Source organism: Salvelinus fontinalis, chromosome 1, assembly GCF_029448725.1.
Source record: "Salvelinus fontinalis isolate EN_2023a chromosome 1, ASM2944872v1, whole genome shotgun sequence".
NCBI lineage: Eukaryota > Metazoa > Chordata > Actinopteri > Salmoniformes > Salmonidae > Salvelinus > Salvelinus fontinalis.
The window spans coordinates 3,558,682-3,585,855 of record NC_074665.1 but is presented as its reverse complement, the minus strand read 5'-3'; the positions used below and the strand labels follow the sequence as shown (position 1 = coordinate 3,585,855).

General features: G+C 46.6%; 3 protein-coding genes across 5 annotated transcripts in view; 1 reads left to right on the top strand and 2 right to left on the bottom strand.

The window, feature by feature from the left end:
• The window catches only part of vit (vitrin), a 145,827-nt gene extending 143,980 nt beyond the window's left edge, over positions 1-1,847 (top strand). For all 3 annotated transcript variants that reach the window (XM_055938611.1, XM_055938534.1, XM_055938455.1), the window contains one exon: positions 114-1,847. In XM_055938611.1, the coding sequence (XP_055794586.1) occupies positions 114-292 (179 nt within the window). In that variant the 3' untranslated portion in view covers positions 293-1,847. The remainder of the gene's footprint in view (positions 1-113) is intronic.
• Positions 1-27,174, bottom strand: part of heatr5b (HEAT repeat containing 5B) — a 364,356-nt gene that overhangs the window by 145,846 nt on the left and 191,336 nt on the right. The window lies entirely within an intron of this gene.
• LOC129865722 (striatin-like) overlaps positions 9,644-27,174 on the bottom strand; it is a 93,046-nt gene continuing 75,515 nt past the window's right edge. The window contains exons 10-17 of the mRNA XM_055938727.1: positions 26,095-26,237; positions 18,395-18,570; positions 17,793-17,962; positions 14,480-14,644; positions 12,770-12,910; positions 11,938-12,039; positions 11,622-11,708; positions 9,644-11,133 (exon numbers count right to left, since the gene is read on the bottom strand). Coding sequence (XP_055794702.1) covers positions 10,964-11,133; positions 11,622-11,708; positions 11,938-12,039; positions 12,770-12,910; positions 14,480-14,644; positions 17,793-17,962; positions 18,395-18,570; positions 26,095-26,237 — 1,154 coding nt within the window. The 3' untranslated portion in view covers positions 9,644-10,963. The remainder of the gene's footprint in view (positions 11,134-11,621; positions 11,709-11,937; positions 12,040-12,769; positions 12,911-14,479; positions 14,645-17,792; positions 17,963-18,394; positions 18,571-26,094; positions 26,238-27,174) is intronic.

Below are 27,174 nucleotides of genomic sequence, written 5' to 3'. Positions count from 1 at the left end.
AATTCTTATGTATGGGCAGAGTGTTTTAATTGAATTGGTTGATAAACATAGGAATTAAATTCCTTTATCACTAGTCCAGTCTCTAACTACCCGTCTCTCTTCTCTCTCTCCAGGTGTGATAGCGTACTCCATCGGCATCGCCTGGGCAGCGCAGGACGAGCTGGAGTACATCGCCACCGACCCCGACAAGGAGCACTCCTACTTCGTAGATGAGTTTGACAGCCTCTACAAGTTCGTCCCCAAGGTGGTCAATAACATCTGTCAGGAGTTCAACTCACAGCCACGCAACTGAGCTGAACAGGGAGGGCACCTTATTCCCTATATAGTGCACTACTTTTTGAACAAGGCCCCTAGGGCCATAGGCCCACCTTGCTTACGTACACCTATACTTATAAATCTGTGCTTACATATCAAGAAAGGATACATTTGTAAAGTTTTGAAACAGGGGCTGCCGATGGAGTAGGGAGGGGGTTAGATATTTTATTAGGATCCCCATAAGCTAATTAAGTAGGTCCATATAGTCCTGCACTATCATGGAGACAGGACAGAGTCTCTACAAAATGTATTACCGCTAAGTTACCAAATGAAAAACTGCTGTAAAAGTTGGTGCTGAATTGGAAATAGTTGAATTCCCAAGGGAGGTTATTGATTTGAAGCAGAAGGCAGTGGGTATACGAACCTGATTTTTTTTTTTTAATTAAAAAATCTAAATTGTGAAGGCTTTGGATCACAACGATTTAACTTTGGCCATGTGATCTCAACTGTTGTTGGTGTTATAGTAACAGTCAGGGACAAGGGGGTGTTTAATGTTCTCACTCCTAATCATGTAACATAACTGATCAAAAGGTACAACTACCTGGACGTGGTGATTACCAGGTTTGAGGTCCATTCAAATTACCTGGACGTGGTGGTTACCAGGGTTGAGGTCCATTCAAATTACCTGGACGTGGTGATTACCAGGGTTGAGGTCCATTCAAATTACCTGGACGTGGTGATTACCAGGGTTGAGGTCCATTCAAATCTAAGGCCGACAATTCAGGAAGGAAACTGAAATTCCAATGTAATCATTTTCAAAAAGTGCTTTTATTTTCAACTTCTCAATAAACTGAAAAGGATAAAACTACTAATTGTTAAAGTTTTTTTTTTTTTTTTTTTTTATGTTAAATTCAAATCACTTCCTGACTTAAATTTGAATTGAGCCCAACCCTGGTGCTTACAGGAAAAACTATAAAGCATGCTTAGACTACTTCTTCTGGCTGAACACACCACACAATCTGGTGCTTACAGAGTAACAGCCTTATGGGGACATGGTGCTTACAGAGTAACATAGTCGTATGGGGACATGGTGCTTACAGAGTAACATAGTCGTATGGGGACATGGTGCTTACAGAGTAACATAGTTGTATGGGGACATGGTGCTTACAGAGTAACATAGTCGTATGGGGACATGGTGCTTACAGAGTAACAGCCTTATGGGGACATGGTGCTTAACACTTCCTCTTACGGCCTAATAACACAGTGCAGAAATACAATATGGTGCTTTACAGTAGGGGAGATTGGAAAAGGAATAAGACTGCAATTATCTATGAAGAGGACCGATGTCATCAGACCACATTATGGTCTCCACATTATGGTCTCCATATTATGGTCTCCACATTATGGGAATTACTCCATATTATGGTCTCCACATTATGGGAATTACTCCACATTATGGTCTCCACATTATGGTCTCCATATTATGGTCTCCACATTATGGTCTCCACATTATGGTCTCCACATTATGGTCTCCACATTATGGTCTCCATATTATGGTCTCCACATTATGGTCTCCACATTATGGTCTCCACATTATGGGAATTACTCCATATTATGGTCTCCACATTATGGTCTCCATATTATGGTCTCCACATTATGGTCTCCATATTATGGTCTCCACATTATGGGAATTACTCCATATTATGGTCTCCATATTATGGTCTCCATATTATGGTCTCCATATTATGGGAATTACTCCATATTATGGTCTCCATATTATGGTCTCCACATTATGGTCTTCACATTATGGGAATTACTCCATATTATGGTCTCCACATTATGGGAATTACTCCATATTATGGTCTCCACATTATGGGAATTACTCCATATTATGGTCTCCACATTATGGGAATTACTCCATATTATGGTCTCCACATTATGGGAATTACTCCATATTATGGTCTCCACATTATGGGAATTACTCCATATTATGGTCTCCATATTATGGTCTCCACATTATGGTCTTCACATTATGGGAATTACTCCATATTATGGTCTCCACATTATGGGAATTACTCCATATTATGGTCTCCACATTATGGGAATTACTCCATATTATGGTCTCCATATTATGGTCTCCACATTATGGTCTTCACATTATGGGAATTACTCCATATTATGGTCTCCACATTATGGGAATTACTCCATATTATGGTCTTCACATTATGGGAATTACTCCATATTATGGTCTCCACATTATGGGAATTACTCCATATTATGGTCTCCACATTATGGGAATTACTCCATATTATGGTCTCCACATTATGGTCTTCACATTATGGGAATTACTCCATATTATGGTCTCCACATTATGGTCTCCATATTATGGTCTTCACATTATGGTCTCCATATTATGGTCTTCACATTATGGGAATTACTCCACATTATGGTCTCCATATTATGGTCTTCACATTATGGGAATTACTCCATATTATGGTCTCCACATTATGGTCTTCACATTATGGTCTTCACATTATGGTCTCCACATTATGGTCTCCACATTATGGTCTTCACATTATGGTCTTCATATTATGGTCTCCACATTATGGTCTCCATATTATGGTCTTCATATTATGGTCTCCACATTATGGTCTTCATATTATGGTCTCCACATTATGGTCTCCACATTATGGTCTCCACATTATGGTCTCCACATTATGGTCTTCATATTATGGTCTCCACATTATGGGAATTACTCCATATTATGGTTTCCATATTATGGTCTTCACATTATGGTCTCCACATTATGGTCTCCACATTATGGTCTCCACATTATGGTCTTCACATTATGGTCTTCATATTATGGTCTCCACATTATGGTCTCCATATTATGGTCTTCATATTATGGTCTCCACATTATGGTCTTCATATTATGGTCTCCACATTATGGTCTCCACATTATGGTCTCCACATTATGGTCTCCACATTATGGTCTTCATATTATGGTCTCCATATTATGGGAATTACTCCATATTATGGTCTCCATATTATGGTCTTCACATTATGGTCTTCACATTATGGGAATTACTCCATATTATGGTCTCCACATTATGGGAATTACTCCATATTATGGTCTCCACATTATGGGAATTACTCCATATTATGGTCTCCACATTATGGGAATTACTCCATATTATGGTCTCCACATTATGGGAATTACTCCATATTATGGTCTCCACATTATGGGAATTACTCCATATTATGGTCTCCATATTATGGTCTCCACATTATGGTCTTCACATTATGGGAATTACTCCATATTATGGTCTCCACATTATGGGAATTACTCCATATTATGGTCTTCACATTATGGGAATTACTCCATATTATGGTCTCCACATTATGGGAATTACTCCATATTATGGTCTCCACATTATGGGAATTACTCCATATTATGGTCTCCACATTATGGTCTTCACATTATGGGAATTACTCCATATTATGGTCTCCACATTATGGTCTCCATATTATGGTCTTCACATTATGGTCTCCATATTATGGTCTTCACATTATGGGAATTACTCCACATTATGGTCTCCATATTATGGTCTTCACATTATGGGAATTACTCCATATTATGGTCTCCACATTATGGTCTTCACATTATGGTCTTCACATTATGGTCTCCACATTATGGTCTCCACATTATGGTCTTCACATTATGGTCTTCATATTATGGTCTCCACATTATGGTCTCCATATTATGGTCTTCATATTATGGTCTCCACATTATGGTCTTCATATTATGGTCTCCACATTATGGTCTCCACATTATGGTCTCCACATTATGGTCTCCACATTATGGTCTTCATATTATGGTCTCCACATTATGGTCTCCATATTATGGTCTCCACATTATGGTCTCCATATTATGGTCTTCATATTATGGTCTCCACATTATGGTCTCCACATTATGGTCTTCATATTATGGTCTCCACATTATGGTCTCCACATTATGGTCTTCATATTATGGTCTCCACATTATGGTCTTCATATTATGGTCTCCACATTATGGTCTCCATATTATGGTCTTCATATTATGGTCTCCACATTATGGTCTCCACATTATGGTCTTCATATTATGGTCTCCACATTATGGTCTCCACATTATGGTCTTCATATTATGGTCTCCACATTATGGTCTTCATATTATGGTCTCCACATTATGGTCTCCACATTATGGTCTCCACATTATGGTCTCCACATTATGGTCTTCATATTATGGTCTCCACATTATGGTCTCCACATTATGGTCTTCATATTATGGTCTCCACATTATGGTCTCCATATTATGGTCTTCACATTATGGGAATTACTCCATATTATGGTCTCCACATTATGGTCTCCACATTATGGTCTTCATATTATGGTCTCCACATTATGGTCTCCACATTATGGTCTCCACATTATGGTCTTCATATTATGGTCTCCATATTATGGTCTCCACATTATGGGAATTACTCCATATTATGGTCTCCACATTATGGTCTCCATATTATGGTCTCCACATTATGGTCTCCACATTATGGTCTCCACATTATGGTCTTCATATTATGGTCTCCACATTATGGTCTCCACATTATGGTCTCCATATTATGGTCTTCACATTATGGTCTCCACATTATGGTCTTCACATTATGGGAATTACTCCATATTATGGTCTCCACATTATGGTCTCCATATTATGGTCTTCACATTATGGGAATTACTCCACATTATGGTCTCCATATTATGGTCTTCATATTATGGTCTCCACATTATGGTCTCCACATTATGGTCTTCATATTATGGTCTCCACATTATGGTCTCCACATTATGGTCTCCATATTATGGTCTCCACATTATGGTCTCCACATTATGGTCTCCACATTATGGTCTCCACATTATGGTCTCCATATTATGGTCTCCACATTATGGTCTCCACATTATGGTCTTCACATTATGGTCTTCACATTATGGTCTCCACATTATGGTCTCCACATTATGGTCTTCACATTATGGTCTTCATATTATGGTCTCCACATTATGGTCTCCATATTATGGTCTTCATATTATGGTCTCCACATTATGGTCTCCACATTATGGTCTTCATATTATGGTCTCCACATTATGGTCTCCACATTATAGTCTCCATATTATGGTCTTCATATTATGGTCTCCACATTATGGTCTCCACATTATGGTCTCCACATTATGGTCTCCATATTATGGTCTCCACATTATGGTCTCCACATTATGGTCTTCATATTATGGTCTCCACATTATGGTCTCCATATTATGGTCTTCACATTATGGGAATTACTCCATATTATGGTCTCCACATTATGGTCTCCACATTATGGTCTCCACATTATGGTCTCCACATTATGGTCTTCATATTATGGTCTCCATATTATGGTCTCCACATTATGGGAATTACTCCATATTATGGTCTCCACATTATGGTCTCCATATTATGGTCTCCATATTATGGTCTCCACATTATGGTCTCCACATTATGGTCTCCACATTATGGTCTTCATATTATGGTCTCCACATTATGGTCTCCATATTATGGGAATTACTCCACATTATGGTCTCCACATTATGGTCTCCACATTATGGTCTCCACATTATGGTCTCCACATTATGGTCTCCACATTATAATTTGACCATGTGTGTGTGTATACTGTGTGGTCTTTTATAGAGGAGATATTTGATAGTAAGGACATTGTGCTGTTATTGATGCATGCTGACTGATAACTTTGGAAGTGAAAGCCATATAACAACATTTAATCCACAAAAACTGAAGGGGCCATACTTCTGACTTAGCATGTTAGCAGCTAACAAGCGCGGGTATAAACCTGAAGGGGCCATACTAAAGATTTAGCATGTTAGCGGCTAACAAGCGCGGGTATAAAACTGAAAGTAACATCTTTAGCAGCTTTTCGCATTTCCAATTAGAAAACATGTCTTACTTGGTAACTCTAACTGCCTCCTAACAACTGTCTTTAAATCAAAACAATTGAACAGTTCACTCTTTATTTATGGAAAATGAACACATGGTCACATGAACACATGGTCACATGAACACATGGTCACATGAACACATGGTCACATGAACACATGGTCACATGAACACATGGTCACATGAACACATGGTCACATGAACACATGGTCACATGAACACATGGTCACATGGTCACATGAACACATGGTCACATGAACACATGGTCATATGGTCACATGAACACATGAACACATGGTCAGATGAACACATGGTCACATGAACACATGGTCACATGAACACATGGTCACATGGTCACAGAAACGCTTCAAGAGAGTAGTTTTCCTCCAGCTCTGATACTGTACCTATAAATAGATCAAACTTTAATACTTTTAACCTTAACAGTGTTCCTCACAAACTAAACCAGGGTCGTATTCATTAGCGCACATCGTAGCAAAAAACATTTAACAAGGGAAAAAATGAAAATGAGTTTCTTATTGGACAGATTCAAGTAGTCTCTCCCTGTTTCAGTCCATTTTCATCCATTGGGTGACTAATGAACACAACCCAGCTTTGCTTCCTTCTTGTTCACACGGTCGATATTGGTTTGTTCAGAGTATTTATATAACCTCCCCGTTTTTAGTTTTTTTTATCCTGTTTTGTACATATGCATATTAAAAAGCCTTTTTGCTTGTCATTTTCAAAAAAATACATATTTGATCCAATATTCTAAATGCGATTTTTAATAAAAATTATAATAAAATAAATAAAACATTGTTGTGATGTTATTCAGTGACAGAAAGAGGTCGATGTTAAGAGTAAATCTATATACATGTGTATCACTAGCCACTTTAAACATGCCACTTAATATAATGTTTACATACCCTACATTACTCATCTCATATGTATATGTATATACTGTACTCTATATCATCTACTGCATCTTGCCATCTTTATGTAATACATGTATCACTAGCCACTTTAAACTATGCCACTTTATGTTTATATACCCTACATTACTCATCTCATATGTATAGACTGTACACTATACCATCTACTGCATCTTGCCTATGCCGTTCTGTACCATCACTCATTCATATATCTTTATGTACATATTCTCTATCCCTTTACACTTGTGTGTATAAGGTAGTAGTTGTGGAATTGTTAGGTTAGATTACTCGTTGGTTATTACTGTATTGTCGGAACTAGAAGCACAAGCATTTCGCTACACTCGCATTAACATCTGCTAACCATGTGTATGTGACAAATACAATTTGATTTGATTTTGTGTAGCTATATTAGATTCTAGTAATATATCATAGTTTTGGACTGGACTGCTGTCTCTCTACTATCGTTCCTGTTCTATACTATACAACATTACATACAACACACACCACTAAGAGAAAAGACTGCAACATTCCCAGTTGGAAGATTCTGGGAATATTTTTTATTTTTTTATTTATTTAAACTAGGCAAGTCAGTTAAGAACAAATTCTTATTTACAATGATGGCCGACACCGGGCCAAACCAGGATGACGCTGGGGCCAAACCCGGACGACGCTGGGGCCAAACCCGGACGACGCTGGGGCCAAACCCGGACGACGCTGGGGCCAAACCCGGACGACGCTGGGGCCAAACCCGGACGACGCTGGGGCCAAACCCGGACGACGCTGGGGCCAAACCCGGACGACGCTGGGGCCAAACCCGGACGACGCTGGGGCCAAACCCGGACGACGCTGGGGCCAAACCCGGACGACGCTGGGGCCAAACCCGGACGACGCTGGGGCCAAACCCGGACGACGCTGGGGCCAATTGTGCGCCTCCCCCTACGGGACTCCCATTCACGGCCGGGTTGTGATACAGCCTGGATTCGAACCAGGTTGTCTGAGATGCTGCGTCACTCGGGAGCCCCAATCCTGAGGGAATAAGAAAATCCTCTAAACAGGATCTCCAAAACAACTGGGATTTTTTGGGGGGGGAAGATACAGGAACTAGAGGAGACACAATACTGCAGGAAGAAAAATCATAAAATTTCTCTACAACGAGCACGTCGTTGTAAAATCAGACAGAATCAAACGTCGTCCTCCGTCTCTCTCAACTCACAGCTTGTAAAATCTCTCTCTCAACTCACAGCTTGTAAAATCTCTCTCAACTCATAGCTTGTAAAATCTCTCTCTCAACTCACAGCTTGTAAAATCTCTCTCTCAACTCACAGCTTGTAAAATCTCTCTCTCAACTCACAGCTTGTAAAATCTCTCTCAACTCATAGCTTGTAAAATCTCTCTCTCAACTCACAGCTTGTAAAATCTCTCTCTCAACTCACAGCTTGTAAAATCTCTCTCTCAACTCACAGCTTGTAAAATCTCTCTCTCAACTCACAGCTTGTAAAATCTCTCTCTCAACTCACAGCTTGTAAAATCTCTCTCTCAACTCACAGCTTGTAAAATCTCTCTCTCAACTCACAGCTTGTAAAATCTCTCTCTCAACTCACAGCTTGTAAAATCTCTCTCTCAACTCACAGCTTGTAAAATCTCTCTCTCAACTCACAGCTTGTAAAATCTCTCTCTCAACTCACAGCTTGTAAAATCTCTCTCTCAACTCACAGCTTGTAAAATCTCTCTCTCAACTCACAGCTTGTAAAATCTCTCTCTCAACTCACAGCTTGTAAAATCTCTCTCTCAAAATCATGAACAGAAACAAAACATTTTTTTACAGCAGTTTTAATGAGAACAGACCTTCCATATACAAACCAGTGACTGTTACAGTCTGAGAAAATAGCTCATTTGAACTTGTAAGTTTACACGGAATATTTGGATGGATTTGTGGAACTAACAATGGGTTGCTTGTTGTAGGAATATAACATATTGTACTGTAAATACAGCTCTCGGGGATAGCATCTCAAAATGGCACCCTATTCCCTATATTAGTACACTACTTTTGACCAGGACCCTAAAAGTAGTGCACTATATAGGGAATAGGGTGCCATTTGAGATGCTATCCCCCTACTCTGAGACTTAGTGGCCACTGAGTACACTGCAGGTCAAACTCAAGAGGCCGGTATTGTAAAGATGAACCGATATCTGTTACTACATACTTAAACCTCCTATTGTAGAACCAGATGGTTGACTATGGAAACATGTATTTGTAATTGAACTTTTTGTTGTTGTTGCAGTGTACAGTTTTTATAACAAGGAATTCTTCTAACAAATAGGAAATATTAACTTGATCGTCTCTATTAGCTCTGCCCGGTTTGGCCCGATTCCCTTCTACCCTGGTCATAGACCTGTTAATGCAGTCTTTTCAACTCCTATATGGTCAATGGCAAGACAGAACAAACAGAGGCTTATTTCCACCCATGCTTTTTATTTAAAAAAAAATGAGCACTCAAACTCACTTCAGCACAGTCAGTTTTAAGACTTAATATATATTTTGTTTATTATAAGTATTTGAAATTCTACATCCAATATTTTTTGTTAAAATGGACACCATCGTGACAACCTTTCCCTATCAACTCTGTCCCCCCCTCCCCCTCCCCTCGCCCCCCCACGCAAAAACAGATGCTCTGTAAATTAACTTTTGTTTCAAGACCTTATTTTTTTAATTTATTTTTTTTAAAGCAAAGGCACATTTTTCAATAAGTATTTTTAAAAGGAAAGCATAGAGAGAAACTGGCTGGCTGGCGGGTGGGCAGAGACTGGGCAGTCAGCCTTGGAAGCAGAAGGGGAAAAGTGAGATGCATCTCCATCACTGAAACTGACTTGGAGGAGAAGGAGAGGAGGGACCAAGGAGCAGACAGTCTACCCTGATCTGAGGGGAAAAGTCTGACTTGGAGGAGAAGGAGAGGAGGAACCAAGGAGCAGACAGTCTACCCTGATCTGAGGGGAGAAGTCTGACTTGGAGGAGAAGGAGAGGAGGAACCAAGGAGCAGACAGTCTACCCTGATCTGAGGGGAGAAGTCTGACTTGGAGGGAGAAGGAGAGGAGGGACCAAGGAGCAGACAGTCTACCCTGATCTGAGGGGAGAAGTCTGACTTGGAGGGAGAAGGAGAGGAGGGACCAAGGAGCAGACAGTCTACCCTGATCTGAGGGGAGAAGTTTGGGCCTACAGATTGGGGAAATGGGGGGGGGGGGGCTTGGAGTTCTGGTTAATGGGCATGACGACATGAGGAGGGGGTAGGGCATGGTGCTCCACCTTCTCTAGGGAGTCTACACTATAAAAACAGCTGTCTGTCTTCAACGCCCTCGCTAGCTGTGAAGGGAAGACAGAGCATAAGACAATAGTATCAGTCTGTGTGGGTGTTCATTGGCCCCCGGATTCGAAGAAAGAGGGTCTCTGTGGCCGGTCATACCCAAGGGGCCTGCCTGGATTGCACAGGGATGAGGAAGTCTTGTGCCCAATCGCAGTTCCCCTAACAGACCTCTGAGCCAACCACAGCCCTGGCCCTATCCCCCTGGAGGCGGGCCTAGAAGTCTGGGGCTTGGAAGTGGCTATTGGCTGCATCATCCACCAGTCAAAACAGGGAACCAGTAGTGTGAGAGGTGATATGTGTGAGGGAAAGTCTGCGTGGAACCTCACACGCCCGTTTCTTAAGGTCCCGCCCCTCCTGTGTCTCTATTGATCCCTGGTGCTGGGAGGCTGTGTCTGTGGGCTGATTGGTCCTCGTCATACGAACACCTTGGCGAGAGCGTCTGCCCCGGCGGAGGCGATGTAGGCCTTAGAGGGGTGGAAGGCCACGTCATGGATAGACTCATCATTCTTCTTCCTGTGAGCTGTAAACTCCTGGATACACGTCTTAGTTTCCAGGTTCCACAGACGAATAGAGCAGTCATGACCTGAGGGAGGGGAGGAGAGAGGGATTAGGGAGGGAAGGAGAGAGAACAGATGAATAGAAAAGTCATGACCTGAGGGAGGGGAGAGGAAGGTGAACAGTAGTTGGGCGACAAGGCAGTTTACATAAAGTTCTAGGCCCTCTCCTGTTCTTTAAAGTATACAGCTCTGGTGTCCCCCAGGGCTCAGTTCTGGGCCCTCTCCTGTTCTTTAAAGTATACAGCTCTGGTGTCCCCCAGGGCTCAGTTCTGGGCCCTCATGTTCTTTAAAGTATACAGCTCTGGTGTCCCCCAGGGCTCAGTTCTAGGCCCTCTCCTGTTCTTTAAAGTATACAGCTCTGGTGTCACCCAGGGCTCAGTTCTAGGCCCTCTCCTGTTTTATAAGGTCTGTTATATCCTCACATGGGACTCTCCTACCATTGCATGCAGAATAAATATAATATCTAGCTAAGAATGTTAGAAATCGTTGTTATTGAGAGTTGTTAGCTACTTACTGCCAGACATCAGATAGAGCCCGTTGGGGTCGACAGCTAGACTGGTAACGGCATCCAGATGGGCCACCATTGAGTGGATCAGCTTTCCTGAAGAGTTCAAATTGACAACATTTGTTAATTTTATACGTTTCTGCTTTCTGTGAACGTATCAGTTTAAGTGTACTCACTCTACTTTTAAAAACAAAACCGCTGTGTTAAAACCAAACTGGATCAAGAGGTGTAAGAACTGGACGACTGCCAGAGTAGGGACTGATGGAGGACCACTGAGATCCTACTTAGTTCTGGGTGGAGGACACGTTTGTATGTAATGTGTAACCTGTGTTGTTGTCGAAAAACTTGATGTGTCTGTCCTCTTCAGCGGTGATGGTGATGGGGAGGGTGGGGTGACTCAGCACCTTGTTGATCGGACAGCGGGTACCTGGGGAGAGATGGAGTCCTTGTTGAACAGGCCAATCTGACCATCCCTCCCACCCCTCTTCCTGCTCCTCTCTCCTCCTTCCAGACCTATCAGTCTCTGCAGCAGACTCCAGGCTGAACAGGCCAATCTGACCATCTCCTTCCCGTCCCACCTCCTCCCTCCCCACCCTCTTCCTGCTCCCCTCCCTCCCCACCTCCCACCACTCTTCCTGCTCCCCTCCCACCCCTCTTCCTGCTCCCCTCCCTCCCCACCTCCCACCCCTCTTCCTGCTCCCCTCCCTCCCCACCTCCTGCCTCCCACCCCTCTCCCTGCTCCCCTCCCTCCCCACCTCCTGCCTCCCACCCCTCTCCCTGCTCCCCTCCCTCCCCACCTCCTGCCTCCCACCTCCCCTCCCTCTTCCAACTCCTCTCCCTCCCCACCTCCTGCCTCCCACCCCTCTTCCTGCTCCCCTCCCACCCCTCTTCCTGCTCCCCTCCCTCCCCACCTCCTGCCTCCCACCCCTCTTCCTGCTCCCCTCCCTCCCCACCTCCTGCCTCCCACCCCTCTTCCTGCTCCCCTCCCTCCCACCCCTCTTCCTGCTCCCACCCCTCTTCCTGCTCCCCTCCCTCCCCACCTCCTCCCTCCCACCCCTCTTCCTGCTCCCCTCCCTCCCCACCTCCTCCCTCCCACCCCTCTTCCTGCTCCCCTCCCTCCACCCCTCCCCCTCCACCTCCCCTCCCTCCAGACCTACCCGTCTCTGCAGCAGACTCCAGGCTGAGCACCAGTTGCTGTGTCTCCATGTTGAACAGGCCAATCTGACCGCTGGTGAACGATGTCACCATGTGGGCGGGGTCGCTGCAGACCAGGTCCACTGAGGACGGCACGCCAAATTCTGAAGCGGGAAACAAGACGAAACGCACGTCATTCTATGGGTTAAAACATCACTAGTTCCTACCGGTCAACGTATCCTCTTACTCATCACATTGACTCACTATTCTGTTAAAAAGTCACATAGCAGTTGATTTCACCACAGAATGTTAATATCATGAACATACAAAACACAATTCATGAAGTGCAAGACCATGTTAATAGGAATTCCAAAATACAGAAAATTAACAGGGGAGAAAAATGACAGTGTGCCAGGGCTGGGTTGGTACTGGAGGCGTCCCAGAACCTGTCTCTGTGTACCTGTATTGTGGAAGGTGGCCAGGGCTGGGTTGGTACTGGAGGCGTCCCAGAACCTGTCTGTGTGTACCTGTATTGTGGAAGGTGGCCAGGGCAGGCTTGGTACTGGAGGCGTCCCAGAACCTGTCTGTGTGTACCTGTATTGTGGAAGGTGGCCAGGGCAGGCTTGGTACTGGAGGCGTCCCAGAACCTGTCTCTGTGTACCTGTATTGTGGAAGGTGGCCAGGGCAGGCTTGGTACTGGAGGCGTCCCAGAACCTGTCTCTGTGTACCTGTATTGTGGAAGGTGGCCAGGGCAGGCTTGGTACTGGAGGCGTCCCAGAACCTGTCTCTGTGTACCTGTATTGTGGAAGGTGGCCAGGGCAGGCTTGGTACTGGAGGCGTCCCAGAACCGGTCTGTGTGTACCTGTATTGTGGAAGGTGGCCAGGGCAGGCTTGGTACTGGAGGCGTCCCAGAACCTGTCTCTGTGTACCTGTATTGTGGAAGGTGGCCAGGGCAGGCTTGGTACTGGAGGCGTCCCAGAACCGGTCTGTGTGTACCTGTATTGTGGAAGGTGGCTAGGGCAGGCTTGGTACTGGAGGCGTCCCAGAACCGGTCTGTGTGTACCTGTATTGTGGAAGGTGGCCAGGGCAGGCTTGGTACTGGAGGCGTCCCAGAACCTGTCTGTGTGTACCTGTATTTTGGAACGTGGCCAGGGCAGGCTTGGTACTGGAGGCGTCCCAGAACCGGTCTGTGTGTACCTGTATTGTGGAACGTGGCCAGGGCAGGCTTGGTACTGGAGGCGTCCCAGAACCTGTCTGTGTGTACCTGTATTGTGGAAGGTGGCCAGGGCAGGCTTGGTACTGGAGGCGTCCCAGAACCGGTCTGTGTGTACCTGTATTGTGGAAGGTGGCCAGGGCAGGCTTGGTACTGGAGGCGTCCCAGAACCTGTCTGTGTGTACCTGTATTGTGGAAGGTGGCCAGGGCAGGCTTGGTACTGGAGGCGTCCCAGAACCTGTCTCTGTGTACCTGTATTGTGGAAGGTGGCCAGGGCAGGCTTGGTACTGGAGGCGTCCCAGAACCGGTCTGTGTGTACCTGTATTGTGGAAGGTGGCCAGGGCAGGCTTGGTACTGGAGGCGTCCCAGAACCTGTCTCTGTGTACCTGTATTGTGGAAGGTGGCCAGGGCAGGCTTGGTACTGGAGGCGTCCCAGAACCGGTCTGTGTGTACCTGTATTGTGGAAGGTGGCTAGGGCAGGCTTGGTACTGGAGGCGTCCCAGAACCGGTCTGTGTGTACCTGTATTGTGGAAGGTGGCCAGGGCAGGCTTGGTACTGGAGGCGTCCCACAGCCTGACGCTGCCATCTCCAGAACAAGACAGGAGTCTCTGATGAACACCACTGTACACCAGACCCCACACCGAGTCAGTATGACCACACAGCGCCCCACGCAGGACAGACGGCTCTATTACACATGTTGAGAGAGAGAGAGAGAGACAAAGTGTTAGCAGCTTATGTTACTCTTCAATAACACAGACCCCCCCCCACAAAAAAAAAGCAAATCAGGGGGAGAAAAATAGGTTTATTCAAAAGAGAACGAATCAAAGATGCTATGCTGAGAAGTAGATGATCATTCTTCCCTGTCCTCAGTGTTTCTCCACGGAACAAAAGGGACATGATGTAATTTATAACCCCCAACCCTAGCCTGTGGTTGACCAATTAGAATTCCTCGCAGTAAAATGGGGCCAATGGCCAAATAACAAGTATCCTGTTTCAGGCTCAACGTGTAGACCATTTGAACCAATGAAAACTTGCTAACATGTATCCTGTTTCAGGCTCAACGTGTAGACCATTTGAACCAATGAAAACTTGCTAAAACGTAGCTATGAGTCCAGGACTGAATCCGCTACACAGATTCTAAACAGATGTTGAACTGAAAAACATTTCCATTGATCGTTACTTCCCTATTGACCTCTAGTCCTCTAAGTTGTGTCTTAAAACATTCTTACAAAAGGGAAGAAGAAGAGAAACCGCCAAAGAGCAACCCGCGAGAGAGAGAGACAGGGAGCCCAGAGAGAGAGAGACAGGGAGCCCAGAGAGAGAGAGAGACGCAGGGAGCCCCGAGAGAGAGAGAGACGCAGGGAGCCCCGAGAGAGAGAGAGACGCAGGGAGCCCCGCGCGAGAGAGAGACGCAGGGAGCCCCGCGCGAGAGAGAGACGCAGGGAGCCCCGCGCGAGAGAGAGACGCAGGGAGCCCCGCGCGAGAGAGAGACGCAGGGAGCCCCGCGCGAGAGAGAGACGCAGGGAGCCCCGCGCGAGAGAGAGACGCAGGGAGCCCCGCGCGAGAGAGAGACAGGGAGCCCAGAGAGAGAGAGAGACAGGGAGCCCAGAGAGAGAGAGAGACAGGGAGCCCAGAGAGAGAGAGAGACAGGGAGCCCAGAGAGAGAGAGAGACAGGGAGCCCAGAGAGAGAGAGAGACAGGGAGCCCAGAGAGAGAGAGAGACAGGGAGCCCAGAGAGAGAGAGAGACAGGGAGCCCAGAGAGAGAGAGAGACAGGGAGCCCAGAGAGAGAGAGACGCAGGGAGCCCCGCGCGAGAGAGAGAGACGCAGGGAGCCCCGCGCGAGAGAGAGGGACGCAGGGAGCCCCGCGCGAGAGAGAGACAGGGAGCCCCGCGCGAGAGAGAGACAGGGAGCCCAGAGAGAGAGAGACAGGGAGCCCAGAGAGAGAGAGACAGGGAGCCCAGAGAGAGAGAGAGACAGGGAGCCCAGAGAGAGAGAGAGACAGGGAGCCCAGAGAGAGAGAGACGCAGGGAGCCCCGCGCGAGAGAGAGACAGGAAGCCTCGCGCGAGAGAGAGACAGGAAGCCTCGCGCGAGAGAGAGACAGGGAGCCCCGCGCGAGAGAGAGACAGGGAGCCCCGCGCGAGAGAGAGACAGGGAGCCCCGCGCGAGAGAGAGACAGGGAGCCCAGAGAGAGAGAGACAGGGAGCCCAGAGAGAGAGAGACAGGGAGCCCAGAGAGAGAGAGACAGGGAGCCCAGAGAGAGAGAGACAGGGAGCCCAGAGAGAGAGAGACAGGGAGCCCAGAGAGAGAGAGACAGGGAGCCCAGAGAGAGAGAGACAGGGAGCCCAGAGAGAGAGAGACAGGGAGCCCAGAGAGAGAGAGACAGGGAGCCCAGAGAGAGAGAGACAGGGAGCCCAGAGAGAGAGAGACAGGGAGCCCAGAGAGAGAGAGACAGGGAGCCCAGAGAGAGAGAGACAGGGAGCCCAGAGAGAGAGAGACAGGGAGCCCAGAGAGAGAGAGACAGGGAGCCCAGAGAGAGAGAGACAGGGAGCCCAGAGAGAGAGAGACAGGGAGCCCAGAGAGAGAGAGACAGGGAGCCCAGAGAGAGAGAGACAGGGAGCCCAGAGAGAGAGAGACAGGGAGCCCAGAGAGAGAGAGACAGGGAGCCCAGAGAGAGAGACAGGGAGCCCAGAGAGAGAGAGACAGGGAGCCCAGAGAGAGAGAGAGACAGGGAGCCCAGAGAGAGAGAGAGACAGGGAGCCCAGAGAGAGAGAGACAGGGAGCCCAGAGAGAGAGAGACAGGGAGCCCAGAGAGAGAGAGACAGGGAGCCCAGAGAGAGAGAGACAGGGAGCCCAGAGAGAGAGAGACAGGGAGCCCAGAGAGAGACAGGGAGCCCAGAGAGAGACAGGGAGCCCAGAGAGAGACAGGGAGCCCAGAGAGAGACAGGGAGCCCAGAGAGAGACAGGGAGCCCAGAGAGAGACAGGGAGCCCAGAGAGAGACAGGGAGCCCGAGAGAGACAGGGAGCCCCGAGAGACAGGGAGCCCAGAGAGAGACAGGGAGCCCCGAGAGAGACAGGGAGCCCCGAGAGAGACAGGGAGCCCCGAGAGAGACAGGGAGCCCCGAGAGAGACAGGGAGCCCCGAGAGAGACAGGGAGCCCCGAGAGAGACAGGGAGCCCCGAGAGAGACAGGGAGCCCCGAGAGAGACAGGGAGCCCCGAGAGAGACAGGGAGCCCAGAGAGAGACAGGGAGCCCCGAGAGAGACAGGGAGCCCAGAGAGAGACAGGGAGCCCAGAGAGAGACAGGGAGCCCAGAGAGAGACAGGGAGCCCAGAGAGAGACAGGGAGCCCAGAGAGAGACAGGGAGCCCAGAGAGGGAGATATAGGCAGCCAGCAAGACCTCTGTTCTTACCGTATGAATCGTATGGGTCGAGGTTAGGGTTAGGTGTGTTCCAGCTCTGTTACCGTATGAATCGTATGGGTCGAGGTTAGGGTTAGGTGTGTTCCAGCTCTGTTACCATATGAATCGTATGGGTCGAGGTTAGGGTTAGGTGTGTTCCAGCTCTGTTACCATATGAATCGTATGGGTCTAGGTTAGGGTTAGGTGTGTTCCAGCTCTGTTCTTACTGTATGAATCGTATGGGTCTAGGTTAGGGTTAGGTGTGTTCTTACCATATGAATCGTATGCGTCGAGGTTAGGGTTAGGTGTGTTCCAGCTCTGTTACCATATGAATCGTATGGGTCGAGGTTAGGGTTAGGTGTGTTCCAGCTCTGTTACCATATTAATCGTATGGGTCGAGGTTAGGGTTAGGTGTGTTCCAGCTCTGTTCTTACCGTATGAATCGTATGGGTCGAGGTTAGGGTTCGGCGTGTTCCAGCTCTGAATGGTCCCGTCCAGCCCTCCACTGAAACACTGCTCTCCTGTACTGCTCATCACAACACACAGCACTGCACTCTGGTGGGCCCTGAACGTGTACATGGGTTCCACATCTACAGAGGCATTCCTGGAGATAAAGACCGAGACAAATAGTGACAATCTGGACTGTAGAAAAGGTCAAATACATTTTTTGAGCAAGACATTAATTCTCACCAGGTTTAGAGTCCATTCCAATTTCATTTATTAAATTCAGGAAGTAAATTGAAATTCCAAATTCTCCCCAATGAGGAATTGGACTCCAAACCTGGTGAGAGGAATGAGAATAATCCTTCATGTATTCATATGGAATGTTTTTGTTTGGTAAACCTCGTGGCGGTACTTAGTCAGTGTGTACACTATGTGGTCCTCCGTGTTTGAGAGAAAAGCAGAAGAGACCAACCCTAACGAGCAATAGGTAGCATAACGTTTCGCTTTAGGCGGCGGGGTTTCACAACAGAGCTCCGTAACCATAAGTCTCTACTTTAGTTAAGTAGACACTGAGTTGTAGGTCCAGTCTTACTTCTTGGCGGGGGCAGTCTTCTGCAGGTTCCACATCTTCAGCGTGTGGTCCTCTGAGGCGGTGACCAGAACCGGTTCTACGGGGTGGAACGCCAAACCTCGGATCCCGTCAAAGTGGCTCCGCAGGGTCAACTTGGGGTTCCACGTCCTCCTCAGGGTACCCTTGTTGTTGGACATCTGAGGAAGGGAAAACACCAGGGATTATGGGTAGATAAAGTGTGGAAGTCAACAGCAATCATTTTCATCTCTGCATTTAGTGTGCAAGTGTTTCCTGTAGTTGAGGAAGGTATTGAGTGGACAGACGTCAGTAATGTATATATATTCAGACGTCAGTAATGTATATATTCAGACGTCAGTAATGTATATATTCAGACGTCAGTAATGTATATATTCAGACGTCAGTAATGTAAATATTCAGACGTCAGTAATGTATATATATTCAGACGTCAGTAATGTATATATATTCAGACGTCAGTAATGTATATATTCAGACGTCAGTAATGTATATATTCAGACGTCAGTAATGTATATATTCCGACGTCAGTAATGTATATATATTCAGACGTCAGTAATGTATATATTCAGACGTCAGTAATGTATATATATTCAGACATCAGTAATGTATATATATTCAGACATCAGTAATGTATATATTCAGACGTCAGTAATGTATATATATTCAGACATCAGTAATGTATATATTCAGACATCAGTAATGTATATATATTCAGACGTCAGTAATGTATATATTCAGACGTCAGTAATGTAAATATTCAGACGTCAGTAATGTAAATATTCAGACGTCAGTAATGTATATATATTCAGACGTCAGTAATGTATATATATTCAGACGTCAGTAATGTATATATTCCGACGTCAGTAATGTATATATATTCAGACGTCAGTAATGTATATATTCAGACGTCAGTAATGTATATATTCAGACGTCAGTAATGTATATATATTCAGACATCAGTAATGTATATATTCAGACGTCAGTAAAGTATATATTCAGACGTCAGTAATGTATATATTCAGACGTCAGTAATGTATATATTCAGACGTCAGTAATGTATATATTCAGACGTCAGTAATGTATATATTCAGACGTCAGTAAAGTATATATATATATTCCGACGTCAGTAATGTAAATATTCAGCGGAAGCCGAGATCGCTTGGTTGGCTGGAGTCCGGGCCTTCCTTTCACACCACCTGATATACAGGGCCTGGATGGCAGGAGGCTCGGCCCCAGTGACGTACTGGGCCGTTACTCACCACCCAATCGAGGGCAGTGCAGTTGCTGTACCAAGCAGTGACGCAGCCAATCAAGATGCGTTTGATGGTGTAGCTTTTGGAACTGTGGATTTTTTTCAACCTCCTGAGGGGGAAGAGGTGCAGTCGCTCCTTCCTCACGACTGAGGACCATTTTAAGTCCTTAGTGATTTGGACACCGAGGAACTTGAGGCTCTCGACCCGCTCCACTCCATCGACGATGTGGATAGGGGCGTGCTCGCCCTTCCGTTTCCTGTAGTCCACGATCAGCTCCTTGGTCTGACTGACGTTGAGGGAGAGGTTGTTGCTCTGGCACCACACCGCCAGGTCACCGACCTCCTCCCTATAGGCTGTCTCGTCGTCGCCGGTGATCAGGTCTACCACCGTTGTGTCGTCAGCAAACTTGATGATGGTGTTGGGAGTCGTGAGTGGCCACGCAGTCGTGGGTGAACGGGGAGTACAGGAGGGCAATTAGCACACACCCATGTTGAGGGTCAGTGTGGCGGATGTGTTGTTGCCTACCCTCACCACCTGGGGGCGGCCCGTCAGGAAGTCCAGGATCCAGTTGCAGAGGGAGGTGTTTAGTCCCAGAGTCCTTTAGCTTAGTGATGAGCTTTGAGGGAACAACGATGTTGAACGCTGAGTTGTAGTCAATGAACACCATTCTTACATAGGTGTTCCTCTTATCTAGGTGGGTAAAGGGCAGTGTGGATCTGTTGGGGCGGTATGCAAACCCGAATGGTCTAGGGTGTCTGCGATGCTGGAGTTGATGTGTGCCATAACCAGCCTTTCAAAGGACAATACATTCACAAAATATATATTGTTTTAAAATCCTAATCAATCTACATACGATACCCCATAATGACGAAGCAAAAATTGCTTAAGAAATTTTAGCAAATGTATAAAATAATAATAATATTACATTTACATAATTACTTTACTCAGTACTTTGATGAAGCACCTTTGGCAGCAATTACAGCCTCAAGTCTTTATGGGTATGATGCTACAAGCTTGGCACACCTGTATTTGTGGAGTTTCTACCATTCTTCTCTGCAGATCCTCTCAAGCTCTGTTAGGTTGGATGGGGAGCGATGCTACACAGCTATTTTCAGGTCTCTCCAGAGATGTTAGATTGGGTTCAAGTCCGGGCTCTGGCTGGTCCACTCAATGACATTCAGAGACTTGCCCCGAAGCCACTCTTGCGCTGTCTTGGCTGTGTGCTTAGGGTAATGGTCCTGTTGGAAGGTGAACCTTCACCCCAGTCTGAAGTCCTGAGCGCTCTGGAGCAGGTTTTCATCAAGGATCTCTCTGTACTTTGCTCTGTTCATCTTTCCCTCAAACCTAACTAGTCTCCCAGTCTCTGATGCTGAAAAATATCACTACAGCATGATGCTGCCACCACCATGCTTCACCGTAGGGATGGTGCCAGGTTTCTTCTAGACGTGACGCTTGGCATTGAGGACAAAAAGTTCAATCTTGGTTTCATCAGACCAGAGAATCTTGTTTCTCATGGTCTGAGAGTCCTTTAGGTGCCTTTTGGCAAAGTCCAAGCGGGCTGTTATGTTCCTTTTACTGAGGAGTGGCTTCTGTCTGGCCACTGATTGGTGGAGATGCCAAGATGGTGTCCTTCTGGAAGGTTCTCCCATCTCAACAAAGGAACTCTGGAGCTCTGTCAGAGTGACCATCAGGTTCTTGACCACCTCCCTGACCAAGGCTCTTCTTCCCCGATTGCTCAGTTTGACCGGGCGGCCAGCTCTCGGAATAGTCTTGGTGGTTCCAAACTTTTTCCATTTAAGAATGAATGAGGCCACTGTTCTTTTCTTGGGGACCTTCAATGCTGCACAAATGTTTTGGTTCCCTTCCCCAGATCTGTGCCTCGACACAATCCTGTCTCGGAACTCTACGGACAATTCCTTCGACCTCATGGCTTGGTTTTTTTCACTGACATTTGTATTTATTATGGATCCCACTTAGCTGCTGCCAAAGCAGCAGCTACTCTTCCTGGGGTCCAGAAAAATTAACAAAGTTTATACAATTTTAAAAACATAGACATTCACAACACACTGTGTGCCCTCAGGCCCCTACTCCACCACTACAGTACTAAATCCATGTGTATGTATAGTGTGTATGTTATCGGGTGAGTGTGTGTGTATGCGTGTGTTTATGCGTGTATAACGTATGTGCGTGTTTAAAATCAAATTTTATAAGGTCCCACAGCTGACATGTGCTGTCAACTGTGGGACCTTATATAGACAGGTGTGTGCCTTTCCAAATCATGTCCAATCAATTGAATTTACCACCGGTGGACTCCAATCAAGTTGTAGAAACATCTCAAGGATGATCACTGGAAACAGGATGCACCTGATCTCAATTTAGAGTCTCATAGCAAAGAGGCTGAATACTTAAGTAAATAAGGTATTTCAGTTTTTATTTTACAAATTTGCAAACATTTCTTAAAAACCTGTTTTCACTTTGTCATTATTGGGGTATTGTGATGTCATTATGGGGTATTGTGATGTCATTATGGGGTATTGTGATGTCATTATGGGGTATTGTGATGTCATTATGGGGTATTGTGATGTCATTATGGGGTATTGTGTGCAGATTGATGAGGAAAACGTCCTGAATCCATTTTAGAAAAAAGCGTAACGTAACAAAATGTGGAAAAAGTCAAGGGGTCTGAATACTTTGCAAATGCACTGTAAAAAAAGAAAAAAACTGTCTGATTAAAATGATGATTATCCGACAATACCATTTTATTTTTATGCCCTGAGCATTTCAGCATCACAACACTGAGGTGTAAGGGGGTCTCCAGTTTCTTACAGGTGGACTGGATCTTTCTATTTACCACCTGGATCCTGTTTCAGTAATAATATAACCAGAACCTTCTTGTTGAGTATCTGATAATCTACCCTTTTTTACAGGAGTGGCTAAAACATACTAATAACAGACCTCTTGAGGACATGGAAAAATATTTCATATACCTCAACTAGCTAATAATGCCATCCAGGCCTGGAGATTTCCCCAGACTTGAAGGCTTTAATTGCATCTAGAAGTCCCTTCTCTGTAATTAGGTCTTCACATCAGTGAAGGTCTGTACGGATGTTCATTTTACTCTTATTAGTAGGAAGAAACAAAAAATCCTTACAATTAACTTCGGTTATTGAAGATGGAGGAGACTGAAATGATAACGTATGCTTAAAGTACTTTGCTTCTTTCAAAACCTTGTTTGGTGAATCATGGATGACTCCGTCATCTGGGGCGGCTGGTAGCCTAGTGGTTAGAGCGTTGGGCGGCAGGTAGCCTAGTGGTTAGAGCGTTGGGCGGCAGGTAGCCTAGTGGTTAGAGCGTTGGGTGGCAGGTAGCCTAGTGGTTAGAGCGTTGGGCGGCTGGTAGCCTAGTGGTTAGAGCGTTGGGCGGCAGGTAGCCTAGTGGTTAGAGCGTTGGGCGGCAGGTAGCCTAGTGGTTAGAGCGTTGGGCGGCTGGTAGCCTAGTGGTTAGAGCGTTGGGCGGCTGGTAGCCTAGTGGTTAGAGCGTTGGGCGGCAGGTAGCCTAGTGGTTAGAGCGTTGGGCGGCAGGTAGCCTAGTGGTTAGAGCGTTGGGCGGCAGGTAGCCTAGTGGTTAGAGCGTTGGGCGGCAGGTAGCCTAGTGGTTAGAGTGTAGGGGCGGCAGGTAGCCTGGTGGTTAGAGCGTTGGGCGGCAGGTAGCCTGGTGGTTAGAGCGTTGGGCGGCAGGTAGCCTAGTGGTTAGAGCGTTGGGCGGCAGGTAGCCTAGTGGTTAGAGTGTTGGGAGGCAGGTAGCCTAGTGGTTAGAGCGTTGGGCGGCAGGTAGCCTAGTGGTTAGAGCGTTGGGCGGCAGGTAGCCTAGTGGTTAGAGCGTTGGGCGGCAGGTAGCCTAGTGGTTAGAGCGTTGGGCGGCAGGTAGCCTAGTGGTTAGAGCGTTGGGCGGCAGGTAGCCTAGTGGTTAGAGCGTTGGGCGGCAGGTAGCCTAGTGGTTAGAGCGTTGGGCGGCAGGTAGCCTAGTGGTTAGAGCGTTGGGCGGCAGGTAGCCTAGTGGTTAGAGCGTTGGGCGGCAGGTAGCCTAGTGGTTAGAGCGTTGGGCGGCAGGTAGCCTAGTGGTTAGAGCGTTGGGCGGCAGGTAGCCTAGTGGTTAGAGTGTAGGGGCGGCAGGTAGCCTGGTGGTTAGAGCGTTGGGCGGCAGGTAGCCTAGTGGTTAGAGTGTTGGGCGGCAGGTAGCCTAGTGGTTAGAGTGTTGGGCGGCAGGTAGCCTAGTGGTTAGAGTGTTGGGCGGCAGGTAGCCTAGTGGTTAGAGTGTTGGGCGGCAGGTAGCCTAGTGGTTAGAGTGTTGGGCGGCAGGTAGCCTAGTGGTTAGAGTGTTGGGCGGCAGGTAGCCTAGTGGTTAGAGTGTAGGGACGGCAGGTAGCCTAGTGGTTAGAGTGTAGGGGCGGCAGGTAGCCTAGTGGTTAGAGCGTTGGACTAGTAACCGAAAGGTTGCAAGACAGAATCCCCGAGCTGACAAGGTAAAAATCTGTCGTTCTGCCCCTGAACGAGGCAGTTAACCCACTGTTACCCGGTAGGCCGTCATTGTAAATAAGAATTTGTTCTTAACCGACTTGCCTAGTTAAATAAAGGTAAAATAAATAAAATTATATATAAAATAAAATTTGTAACAAGTTTCAGTAAATTATTTTGGGTAGCATTTCTATGCTGAAGATTAGAAAATAATTTGGTGCATTTCTCCCCATATTCCATCCAGTTTGTTTAATTTAAAAAATATCCCCTTTTTTAAAAATAAAGCAAACTGGGTGGAATATGGGGAGAAACGCACCAAATTATTATTACACTGGTTCTTTCTGGAATAAGTTCCTCCATTTCTTTTTCCTCCAACTTATTCTGTGCCTCTATGGTACCGTTTTTATTTCTATCTAACTGTACTGTTAGTCTTTCCATTTCCTTTGTTAATATGGACTCCTCTGACCTAAATAGTTTTTGGTTTTGTAGAGGAGTACTGAATTGCATGGCCTCTGCAGGCACATTTAAGAGTGTCCCATACAATAAGGGGATCTGCTGTACCTATGGTACGTAGGGAACGAGTTAGTCATTCTGTCCTGGTTTTAAACAAGTCTCCAATATCCTCGTGGAAAATCTGTAAGAATAATGTGTATTCCAATTATTTTATGGGACCGCCCGCATTTTGTCCCCTATCAAACATTTGGTGCCAGCGAGAATGACCTAAGAGAGTAGTCGGGACAAATAGCTTGATATTTAAGCCTCCGTATATCCACTAGTTTCAATATATGAATAATACTCATCATGTCTTTAAGTGCGTGAGGTTGATGAGTTTGTAATGTGATTTCCATTTCCGGTCCATTGAAGTATTTAAAACCATACTATAATCTCCCACCACCATAATAATTGAGTCATGTACCTTCAGATGTGAGCGCTACAGGACGGTAGCCATTGTGGCGGTTAGCCTAAGAGAGTTCTTGGGAACAGGAATGAAATGAATGACAAGAGGCGCTACTTACTCAAAGAGGCGCTACTTACTCAAAGAGGCGCTACTTACTCAAAGAGGCGCTACTTACTCAAAGAGGCGCTACTTACTCAAAGAGGCGCTACTTACTCAAAGAGGCGCTACTTACTCAAGAGGCGCTACTTACTCAAGAGGCGCTACTTACTCAAGAGGCGCTACTTACTCAAGAGGCGCTACTTACTCAAGAGGCGCTACTTACTCAAGAGGCGCTACTTACTCAAGAGGCGCTACTTACTCAAGAGGCTCTACTTACTCAAGAGGTTCTACTTACTCAAGAGGTTCTACTTACTCAAAGAGGCGCTACTTACTCAAAGAGGCGCTACTTACTCAAAGAGGCGCTACTTACTCAAGAGGCGCTACTTACTCAAGAGGCTCTACTTACTCAAGAGGTTCTACTTACTCAAGAGGTTCTACTTACTCAAGAGGTTCTACTTACTCAAGAGGTTCTACTTACTCAAGAGGTTCTACTTACTCAAGAGGTTCTACTTACTCAAAGAGGCGCTACTTACTCAAAGAGGCGCTACTTACTCAAAGAGGCGCTACTTACTCAAAGAGGCGCTACTTACTCAAAGAGGCGCTACTTACTCAAAGAGGCGCTACTTACTCAAAGAGGCGCTACTTACTCAAAGAGGCGCTACTTACTCAAAGAGGCGCTACTTACTCAAGAGGCGCTACTTACTCAAGAGGCGCTACTTACTCAAGAGGCTCTACTTACTCAAGAGGCTCTACTTACTCAAGAGGCTCTACTTACTCAAGAGGTTCTACTTACTCAAGAGGTTCTACTTACTCAAGAGGTTCTACTTACTCAAGAGGTTCTACTTACTCAAGAGGTTCTACTTACTCAAGAGGTTCTACTTACTCAAAGAGGCGCTACTTACTCAAAGAGGCGCTACTTACGTCGTACGCCAAGCTATCAGCCTCGTTGGCGACGGTAAGACCAGCCAGCTCCCCCAGTCCCAGTCCCAGTTCAGCCTCCATGTTCTCATCAGGACCCATTATGAAGGACTTTCCTGAGGAGGGAGGGAACGTCAGCGCCTCCACTGGAATAGAGAAAAACACAGTTACTACCTGCAAGGAAGCCATTACACACTGACAATGTCATGGATATAACACCGGGTAAATACATGTTGCGAACTTCTGAAAACAATCCCCTAAAACAGTTTCCTGTTTTTTCCCCTCGAAATCCCAGCTAGAGGATTCCCTGAATCAGAGAGGAATAAGCAGGAAGGGAATCCTTCAACTGAGAAGATTCTGGAAAAAAAACAGGGAACTTGAGGAACCTTTTCTTAATTTTGCAACCCTAGTGATTAGCCCTGGATCTGGCAGAGACCGGGGACAGAGAGAGACCGGGGACAGAGAGAGACCGGGGACAGAGAGAGACCGGGGACAGAGAGAGACCGGGGACAGAGAGAGACCGGGGACAGAGAGAGACCGGGGACAGAGAGAGACCGGGGACAGAGAGAGACCGGGGACAGAGAGAGACCGGGGACAGAGAGAGACCGGGGACAGAGAGAGACCGGGGACAGAGAGAGACCGGGGACAGAGAGAGACCGGGGAGACCGGGGACAGAGAGACTGGGGAGACCGGGGACAGAGAGAGACCGGGGACAGAGAGAGACCGGGGACAGAGAGAGACCGGGGACAGAGAGAGACCGGGGACAGTGAGAGACCGGGGACAGAGAGAGACCGGGGACAGAGAGAGACCGGGGACAGAGAGAGACCGGGGACAGAGAGAGACCGGGGACAGAGAGAGACCAGAGAGACCGGGGACAGAGAGAGACCAGAGAGACCGGGGACAGAGAGAGACCAGAGAGACCGGGGACAGAGAGAGACCGGGGACAGAGAGAGACCAGAGAGACCGGGGACAGAGAGAGACCAGAGAGACCGGGGACAGAGAGAGACCAGAGAGACCGGGGACAGAGAGAGACCAGAGAGACCGGGGACAGAGAGAGACCAGAGAGACCGGGGACAGAGAGAG